The following is a 10,598-nucleotide window of genomic DNA, read 5'->3' on the forward strand; positions in this document are numbered from 1 at the left end:
AGCGGCTTTTGCCAACAAAGATGGCGGGTTGTCGTGTACGCCCCATGTTAACTCTCGTCAACCCGCCACCTCGCATGTAAGCGACAACGTGCCACCACGCAACCCGCCATCACTATTTTATGAGGTGGCGGGTTGTCGTGTACGCTCAATGTTTGGTGTCGTCAACCCGCCACCTCGCACGTAGACGTCAACCAGCCACCACGACAACCCGCCACCACAATAAAGAGGTGGCTGGTTGACGTGTATGAACATGTCTAAGCACCACCAGGACAACGTGCCACCACGACAACCCGCCACCACACATTTTTCCGAGGTGGCGGGTTGTCGTGCACGCTAGAGTCAACGTGCCACCCCGACAACGAGCCACCACGTCAACCCGCCACCTCAAACTTCTTCTTCTTTTTGATGGCGTGTTGACTTGGTGGCGGGTTGACGTGGTGGCGCCTTGGCGCGTTCCCTGTTGAAGTAGTGGAAGTTGAAAATGGATTGGAGGGCTTCTGGTTCTGCTGACTTAATTCAAAGACTGTTTGTTGTTGTAAACTAAAGTGCAGCCGTTGTAAAGTCAACTTAGGCAAATTTTTTTTGAGAGTTAGGCCTACATTTTATTAACCTAACTTAGCCATTACTTAATAATGAATCAGCACCGTCATAGTTTGCATCGGACAAATCTTGGTTTCAAAGTTAAAATTCGTTTTTATTTATGAAGCCAGTGACAAGAAATTCAAATGTTGATTTTAAAGCTATTTTTTTATCCAGTAGGCGCCTTTCTAACTTATAGTTCTTGTATATTTCTGTCTCAAACTCCACTGTTGTTGTTTGAAATAAGAATCCCTAAAAACTAAGGCGCCTAACTTAATGGATGAAAGGTACCGATAACAAAAACTGATATTTCAATGTTAGGTCTTAAAAATATTATAAAAGATTTTGATCCAACAAGTCAATGGAGATTATCAGTAGGCCTGAGTTAACTAATAGTAACTTATACAATAATTAAATAAGTTACATGTTAGACAGGCTTTATTTTATTTATTTTATCTATTTCAACACAAACATAGCTAAATGTTAAAAGAATTGTATTTAACATATGTTCGTTTACAATATTTGTAAACATCTGAGTTCATTGTTTTTCATACCAAATAAAGGTTCATAATCAATTTCTTCTGTTTAATATCTTCATCTTTTTACATTTGGTCCGATTACGAGCCGGATCATAACTAGTTATCAATCATTTTTGTTATTCATCAATTTTAACATCAAGAAAATTATCATCGAACCTGTTATCTTACATCTTTATCCTGGAAAATCGTCATGTCATCTCTGGAATCCAAACTGAATTTACAAGAATCACGAATTATATTAATTTAAAATCACCTCAAACCTTTTCAAAATGAAAATGCAGATTCTACATGTTTGAATAAATCAGAAGTTAAGACAAGACTGGAAGTTTTGGAATCAACATGGATGAAATTTGAACGTTATCATGAAAGGATATGTGAGTCAAAACCAGAAGTTCTGAAGGACAGCATGTACATCATTGAAGATCATTATAGTATTGGACAAGAAGCGTACATGATGAGTAAATCAGCAATGATTAACCATTTAGAGAGCCTACAAGAAGAAAACAAGGCTGCAGATCGAATAGGAACAAATCCAAAACCAATCCTTCCTAAAATACCTTTGATTCAATTCTCTGGGGACTATGAATCGTGGAAATCTTTTAGTGATATCTTCATGTCCTTAGTGAACTCAAATCCCGATTTAACAAATGTTTCAAAAATGCATTACCTGAAAAGTTGTTTGACAGGAGAAGCTGCACAACTAATTTCAAATCTAACCATATCAACAGAAAATTTTGAGCTTGCTTGGAACAAACTTGTTGGACGTTACGAAAACAAACGCATTCTAATCACCAAACACTTGGATGCGATCTTCAAATTTAAGCCATTGGTGTCAAAATCTGCAAAAAGTTTGAACAACCTACTGTCTACAGTGACCGAGTCTCTGAGCTTACTCAAAGCCCTTGGGTGTCCAACAGAACATTGGGACCACATCATTGTCTACCTCATTGTAAATCGACTGGATCACGACACTCATGAATCTTGGGAATTGAAACAAGGAGCCTCGGTAAGTCCATCATCGCTCAAAGATCTACTCGACTTCGTCGAAGGAAGAGCTCGAGCTTTGGAGAACATAGAAGGTCGTAGTATCCAGAAATCAGCAAGTAGTCTCAGTCCAACACAGCAGTTTGGTAATGTACCCTCTAAGATCATATCTAGCTTCAATCATGAGAACAAAACCAAGCAAAAAACTAGTCCTTGTGTTCTTTGTAATCAAGATTACTATCTGTCTAAGTGTCAATCATTTTTTCATAAAACTCCACTTTGTAGAAAAGAGTTTTTACAATCAAGGCAGTTGTGTTTTAATTGTCTTGGACCACATCTCTTGAAGAATTGTAAGTCCGAAAAATGTTGTCTAAATTGCAACAAACGTCATCATACAATGATTCATGATGCAATGATTCATTTTGTACCTGCAACAAAATCTCTTTCATCAAATCAGTCATCTCAAAATCTAAATCAAATTGAATCTGAAAGTAAAAATTCTAGCAAATCCAACAAATCCATTAATCATGCTTCGTCAAACCTAGACCGAGATCAATCTGTCGTGTTTTTGGCAACAGCTCAGGTCAATGTGATTGGTCCCATGGGGAACACTGTCACAGCTAGAGCCTTAATTGACCAAGGCTCTGAATTATCATTTATCACTGAACGGATCGTTCAAGCCCTAGAACTCAAACGATCACCAGCATCTGTTCCTTTAGTCGGAATAGGTGGGACTCACAGTTCCACCACTCGAGGAAGAGTTAACATTACTCTTAGCTCAACCTTTAATCCCGATGCAAGTTGTTCTACTAAACCGTATATCCTGTCAAAGCTTACATCTATCTTACCATCAATAAAAGTTCCCAAACAGAATTGGCCTCATCTTCATGGTCTACAACTCGCTGATCCTCAATACATGAATCCAGCAACAATTGATGTTATTATTGGGGCAGACACCTTCGGTGAAATTATTCTCCCTGGCCTTGTAAAGGGGCATCCATCCACTCCAAATGCACAATCTACCATATTTGGTTGGATTATTTCTGGGCCAAGTGGATATTCCACCATTCATACAAACGTTAATACCTATCACTGTAAGCTTGATGATAACATTGGAGATCTAATCAAATCATTTTGGGTTCAAGAAGAAATTCTAAAACCAGTATCAGAAGGTACTCCCTTATCACCTGAGGATAAAGCCTGTGAGAATCATTTCATGTCCACTCATTCAAGAACTAAAGATGGTCGGTACGTATTTAGATTACCTTTGAAAGAACCAGTAGAAACTCTTGGAGATTCACGTTCATCTGCATTAGCAATGCTAAACTCATTGAAAAAACGTTTCCAAGCTAATCCCAACTATCATAAACGGTATTCTGCCTTCATTTCTGAGTATGAATCCCTAAATCATATGTCAAAAGTTGAAAATCATTCTGAAAATGATAATATAAAATTTTATTTACCTCATCATGGTGTTTTGAAAGAATCAAGCTCAACTACAAAACTAAGAGTAGTTTTCAATGGCTCACAACCTACTTCTTCAGGGAAATCTCTAAATGATATCTTACACTCTGGGCAGAATCTACAAACCAATTTATCTGACGTCCTAATATGGTTTAGACAGTTCAAATATGTATTCTCATCTGACATTGAAAAAATTTATCGACAAATAGCCGTACATCCTGATGACTGGGATTTACAACGAATCCTTTGGTATGAAGAGGAACAACTTTGTACCTATCAACTGAAAACTGTAACATATGGATTATCATGTGCTCCATTTTTAGCTTTAAGGACAATGGAACAACTAGTCATTGATCACGGCAGTCAGTTTCCTTTGGGAGCTTCAGTCCTCTCAAAAGGTAGATATGTTGACGACATCTTTGCAGGTGCTGACACAATTGAAGAATGTCAAGAAGTTGTGAAACAGGTCAATAACCTCTGCATGGCAGGCTGCTTTCCTTTGCAAAAATGGATAAGTAACGATCCCTCAACCTTAGCTTCTATATCTACTGAGTGCCATATAAAAGAAACATCGGTCAAAATCAAAGAATCTCTCAAGGTACGTACCTTAGGCTTAATCTGGCAACCATCACATGATAATTTCCAGTTTCAGCAGGATATTCATCCTCTAGAAATAGCCAATAAAAGAAATGTTCTATCAACTATTGCTAAGCTATTCGATCCCCTAGGTCTCATCTCACCTGTAGTTCTTAAAGCTAAAATATTTATGCAACAGCTATGGCTCATGAATCTAAACTGGGATGAAATTCTTCCCCCGTCCTTATTGAAACAATGGCAAATATTTGAAAATCAACTTCAAGACCTACCTGAAATATCAATTCCCAGATTCTTAGGAGTTACAAAGTCAAAGAGGATCGAGCTCCATGGTTTTTCAGATGCATCACAATTTGCAATGGCCGCTGTTATGTACATCAAAGTGATTTCTTGTTCACAAAATGTAACAAACATAGTCTGTTCAAAAACTAAAGTTGCTCCACTTAAAAGAATGAGCATCCCCAGACTGGAGCTGACAGCAGCACTATTGTTGGTACGTCTTGCCCACTATGTCAAAAAAGTGTTAAGTATTGAATCTGCACCATTGTGGTTATGGACAGATTCTCGTGTGGCTCTCACGTGGATCCAAAATCAACCATTTAAGTGGAAAGACTTTGTTTGTAATAGAGTTACTACTATTCAGGAACTAGAACCATCAGCTCAATGGAGATTCGTTCCCGGCAAAGATAATCCAGCTGACTGTGCTTCTCGTGGATTATGCCCTAAAGCCCTCAAAACACATACGTTATGGTGGTCAGGTCCCTCTTGGCTTGCAGAAGACTCTACAAAATGGCCTACAACTTCTCATGAACCTGCTAAGGAAGCAGTATCTGAACTTAAACGGCAGAAGTCCTCAAATGTAGTTTGTTCGTACTCTGAACCTGAGTTACTGAGTCGCTACTCTGATCTTAATAAACTATTGTGTATTACATCATGGTGTAAACGGTTTATAAATCGTCTCAAAGGGAATCATGATACTGCGTATACTCCATACTTAACTCCAAAAGAGTTGAATGATTCTCTCTTATTCTGGACAGGGTTTGTCCAAAACCAAGCGTTCATAGAAGAATTTAAACTGCTAAAAATGAACAAGCCTGTACATCAGTCCAGTAAACTTTACAACTTCAATCCATTTTTTGATCATGACAAACTCATCAGAGTTGGCGGAAGGCTTCAAAATGCATCTATTGAGTATGATACAAAACATCCTTTCATTCTCCCAAAAGATTCCCTCTTATCAAAACTAATCATCAACGATGCTCATATTCGCACACTTCACAGTGGAACTACCAACACTCTATCAAAAGTAAGACAGCGCTTTTGGATTCTTGGAGGCCGTCCAACTGTAAAGAAAGAATTATCACGCTGTGTTATTTGTGCTAGATATAGAAGTGAACAAGCTCAACAACTCATGGGACAGTTGCCCCCATCAAGAGTCACCCCTTCACGTCCATTTCTACATTCAGGAGTTGATTATGCTGGACCTTTCATTATTAAAACTTGGCATGGAAGAGCAGCAAAAACATACAAAGGATACATAGTATTGTTCATATGTTCTTCCTCTTCAGCAATTCATCTTGAACTAGTCACAGATTATTCCTCAGAAGCTTTTATCGCTGCATATAAAAGATTTACTGCTCGTCGAGGGATATGTGCAACTATCACCAGTGATTGTGGAACAACATTTGTCGGTTCAGACAGTGAACTAAACCGCCTTTTCACAGCTTCAACATCAGAATCAAACAAATTAAGAGATCTGTTATCTAAGGACGGAACCCTATGGAAATTTAACCCTCCTTCTGCTCCTCACTTTGGTGGTCACTGGGAAGCTGGAGTGAAGTCTGTTAAATATCATCTAAAGAGAGTTGTAGGTGACCACATATTAACGTATGAAGAGTTTCTTACAGTTCTCATCGAGATAGAAGGAGTATTAAATTCAAGACCATTGTGCAAATTGACTGAAGATCCAGATGACTTAACAACTTTAACACCAGCTCATTTTCTGGTTGGTGGTGCTTTATCTGCTGTTCCAGAACCAGATCTAAAAGGAGTGCCACAAAATCGACTATCACGGTGGCAGTTATTGCAACAAATGAAACAAAGCTTTTGGAAAAGATGGTCCAAAGAGTACCTACAAAAAATGCAAACAATGTACAAGTGGAGATCTCCATCAACACCGGTGGAAATCGGATCAATTGTTCTCATTATCGATGAACAATACCCCCCATCAAAGTGGCCTTTGGCTAGAGTGATTGGCGTTCACCCCGGACAAGAAAAGATAACTCGAGTTGTGACACTTCAAACCGCTACTGGGATATTGAAAAGACCGATTGTAAAGTTTTGTCGTCTACCAATATCATCTGCAAGCTGATTCTCTCTTTTTCTTTTGGTGCGGGAGAATGTTAAAAGAATTGTATTTAACATATGTTCGTTTACAATATTTGTAAACATCTGAGTTCATTGTTTTTCATACCAAATAAAGGTTCATACCGTAATCAATTTCTTCTGTTTAATATCTTCATCTTTTTACACTAAACTTTACATCAAAGCAAGATGGTTTACGTTTACACAAGTATGAACAACGATTATACCGTTATATAAGTTGTGTACATAAGTTAGGCCTAATTCATATAGACTTATAATACATAGGCTTTAGGCCTACTTAATTAATGCTGTAAATATAATTTAATTTGGTCAGAAATGGTAACTTATCGATATAGTTAGGCCTACCTATAAGTACTTACTTAAGTACCTTTTTAAGATTTACTTGAAAACAACTGGGTACGGTAGTTCAAGTTATTGGATTGAATAAAAATTTAACTCTAGAGCTGATCAACATAGTGAACAAGCAGTTCACTCAGAAATTTTAAACTGTAAACAATATTATTTTAAATAAGTGTTTAAATGTATTATCCGTGATTTGTTGATAGACCAACTGGATTTATTATCTATCAATTCTGGACCTCCATATTTATTTATTTATATTTCCTAAAAGCTATTTTCATTTACAGGAATGGTACGGTACGGTACGAACGGTGCAAATACAATGCAATGCAAAGCTGCTATAACTTATTCGATACCGTAACAACAAACTAAAACTATCGAGCACCAACTAACCACATCGAAAGACTAGCTTAGCTATCGATCGTATGAACAATGACGTCATCATACCTGCTCTGCTCTGTATGATATTTCACTCACCAAATAAAACACGTTCAGCTTGCACGTGACGTCACTATCCACAAACCTTGTGAAAAAGGCCATTGGCGGAGAGGGGGAACGTACCCTCCCTCTCCGTTACCTCCCCTACATGCGCTAAAAATTTCGCGCAGGTCGTTTTCTAAACGGCCGACCTATAATCATTGTTATTGTTTAGAGAATGCATAATCTATTAAACTAGGCGAAACCCGTCGAAATCGACGGTTACTTTCAAGACTTACGTTTATTCATCTAACTGAGATAAATTGGGTGAAATATACATATTTTGAGCCTTTAGCATTGTTTAAGATTAATAAGTGTAAGACCCGATTTGGGAACGCGCCAAGGCGCCACCACGTCAACCCGCCACCAAGTCAACCCGTCATCAAAAAGAAGAAGAAGTTCGTGGTGGCTGGTTGACGTCTACGTGCGAGGTGGTGGGTTGACGACACCGAACATTAAGCGTACACGACAACCCGCCACCTCATAAAATAGTGATGGCGGGTTGACGTGGTGGCACGTTGTCGCTTACATGCGAGGTGGTGGGTTGACGAGAGTTAACATGTGGCGTACACGACAACCCGCCATCTTTGTTGGCAAAAGCCGCTGTTGTCTGTGTATTATAAAATGCATCACTTTTTGCAGTTTACCTGGACTTGTGTTATCTAGTTTACTGTTAAGTTAACTAGACATTAGTTATTGTGAATTCATTGTGGTGAAAATAATAATACATTCAACCAAAAACATAAAACAAAATATACATCGTTGATACAGAGTACAACAGACTAAAATGTAATTTGTGTGGACTAGCGCGCACCTGTTTTTTCTATTTAGAAGAATTTGAGAACGGATAAAGAACTAGACTCGACCCAACCGGTAACGTACTTTGACCTCTTGAGTCAAGGGTATTGCCCAGAGAAGTTTATACCAGACAGATATATTCCAAAAATATCATTAGGAGATATCTTAAACCAAGATTTATATTGAATTTATCATGCTCTGCTTAAAATTCCATTTCATGCTTCAGGAAATACCGTACCGTTACTTTGGTATTATTCGGAGGCCACTTGTTTTCTAGAGGGATTTTTTTATCTAAGACAAAAAAAACACATAACTAGAAAGAACATACTTTAATTAGCTTACTGTCCAAATATGATTGCAATTGCAATTAGCGGTTTTTGAGTTCTGCCTCCCAGAAGGCAAGATTGAGTTGAATACGTCACCGCCCCTAGCTTCCACACGAACTCCGCCGAGTAGATACTGAGTAAATACTGCACGCTGTAGCGGTTATGTTAGGTTGGGTTTCCTCGTTTCATTATGAATCTAACAATACAACATATGAGTGACGATACCTGAGATACAGGCGGTGACAGGTGATGCGCGCGCTCCGGCCATTGGTCAACGACCTGACCTTGGCCTACTTGGAGGGGATTTGTCGATGGTATGACTCATCTGGTATCATCTGGACTGGGACGGGTGGCGTCGTCCTGTAATCCAGCTACTAGGAGGTCACGAATTGTGGATAATTATAGGAATGCACTGTGGATGGGAAACTCCCTGGTGTGGATTAACGTCCGCACTAGTGAGTATTACGACTATCCGCAGTACTATCCTGATAATTAGACCAATTCGTATATACCAAGGAAAAAATGTGGTTCGGATTCCACTATAAACTGTAGGTCCCTTAGTTGCCATTAGCTGTTTGGGCTATTAATTAACAGCTGTGTCTAAGGAATGTCGGCCTTAGTCACTAACAAGACTACAAGATCGCGCCACTCATCCTACACTCATCTCCATTCATACTTGGCTTAAAATACCTACATTGTATGGTCGCCATTTCATAAGAAAGTATTAAAAGTATTAAAGTATTCCATCCATAACGAAACTAAGAAAGTTCTACAAACATATTTATGACTAGCAGAGTACCCGTCCTTCGTACGGGGTTGGAATATAAGTATAAAATGCTTATTGCAGTTATACTCAAGCTTTGCGTTTGCAATAAGGGAGGAAACAGTTTGATAAAATTTGCTTTTTTAAATTTACAGTATTCTATAGTATTACACATCTACCATAGCCATAATGTTCTACCACTTCATCTAAACAATAGAGAAAAATAAATTATAAACAATTTGCAAAATATCACAAAATATTCATGAAATGAAAAACATAAACATAACTGTAAACAATCCTACTTTGACAGTTCTCATTGCGAATCACAGTTTTTTGTTGCTGCTTAGTTCATATTAGCAGTTTTCATAAATGCAAAAAAAATATAGTGCTGCACCCTGTTGGTAAATCTTATAACTTTTTAATGCTTTTCTATATCATAGAACCAACTTTTTTAGTTGAAACAGCTGACTAAATTCTTTAACTCCCTTTAAATATGAATACTCATAAGGTTAACATGGGGAATTACAGAGCCACTGGGGCGGAGCCCGAAAGGATTTTTGAGATAAGAATATGCCTATATTATGTTAATCGGGAATGTAAGTTATCATCATGCAAAATTTCAGCCCAATCCGTCCAGTGGTTTATGCGTGATTGAACTTCAAACAAACAAACAAACAAACAAACAAACAAACAAACAAACACACAAACTTTCACATTTATAATATTAGTAAGATAACCCAACCTAACATAACCACCGCAGCACGCTGTATAAGGGTGGCCTCCGGATAATATCAAAGTAGCATTAATACCGTACTTTTACTCTTGGCACAATGGGTTCGGCGCATTCCACTAATGTACTGTTGAAAATTGTATGAAATAATTGATTTATATTTAAAAGTATCTTTTACTAACTAAACTAAATCTGTGTACAACTTGTAAACAAATCAAATATAAACAATAACAATAATCACATAATAATGACATCGATCTGTCCACCTATCATCTACTATATCTATCTATACTATTATAAAGAAGAGGTGGTGTTTGTGTGTTTGTATGAGATAAACTAAGCTACTGAACTGATTGGACTCAAATTGGACAAAAATCAAGCTACCGCTCCGAGGATTAGAACTACCCCCCACCTTCGATATTGAACTAGTATCTGCTCCACGGGCTTTCAAAATTCTGAGGTGAGCGATTTTTAACTTATTTAATACGCAAGCAGGTTTTTCTGTGACATTTACTCCTCCGAAACTACTAAACCAATTGGCATGTTTTTGGTGTCATTTTTGGAAAGAGCGTAACGTGAAGTTGTGCAGGAAACTTTCTTTTTAGGGAAATAATTAGGGT

The 10,598-nt window shown here is 37.9% G+C and overlaps 1 protein-coding gene across 1 annotated transcript; it reads left to right on the plus strand.

Moving 5' to 3' along the window:
- The first annotated feature begins 1,524 nt into the window (after window positions 1-1,524).
- On the plus strand, window positions 1,525-6,531 carry LOC128997139 (uncharacterized). Its single transcript, XM_054422727.1, has 5 exons — window positions 1,525-1,576; window positions 2,036-2,248; window positions 2,681-2,830; window positions 3,890-4,164; window positions 4,804-6,531. The coding sequence occupies exons 1-5, from the start codon at window positions 1,525-1,527 to the stop codon at window positions 6,529-6,531; spliced, it is 2,418 nt and encodes an 805-aa protein (XP_054278702.1).
- The last annotated feature ends 4,067 nt before the right edge of the window (window positions 6,532-10,598 follow it).

The sequence above is a fragment of the Macrosteles quadrilineatus genome, unplaced genomic scaffold (assembly GCF_028750875.1).
Source record: "Macrosteles quadrilineatus isolate MER2022 unplaced genomic scaffold, UCM_ALF_1.0 Scaffold_1__1_contigs__length_201487025, whole genome shotgun sequence".
Taxonomy (NCBI): Eukaryota; Metazoa; Arthropoda; class Insecta; order Hemiptera; family Cicadellidae; genus Macrosteles; species Macrosteles quadrilineatus.

What these genes read in the sequence shown, in the direction of transcription:
- LOC128997139 (XM_054422727.1), top strand. Translation starts at nt 1,525, where the DNA reads ATGTACATCATTGAAGATCATTATAGTATTGGACAAGAAGCGTACATG. An exon ending in CAGTCCAACACAGCAGTTTG is followed by an intron (nt 2,249 to 2,680) that starts GTAATGTACCCT and finishes TTTTGGCAACAG; the next exon opens with CTCAGGTCAATGTGATTGGT. An exon ending in TGTTCCTTTAGTCGGAATAG is followed by an intron (nt 2,831 to 3,889) that starts GTGGGACTCACA and finishes CTCCATTTTTAG; the next exon opens with CTTTAAGGACAATGGAACAA.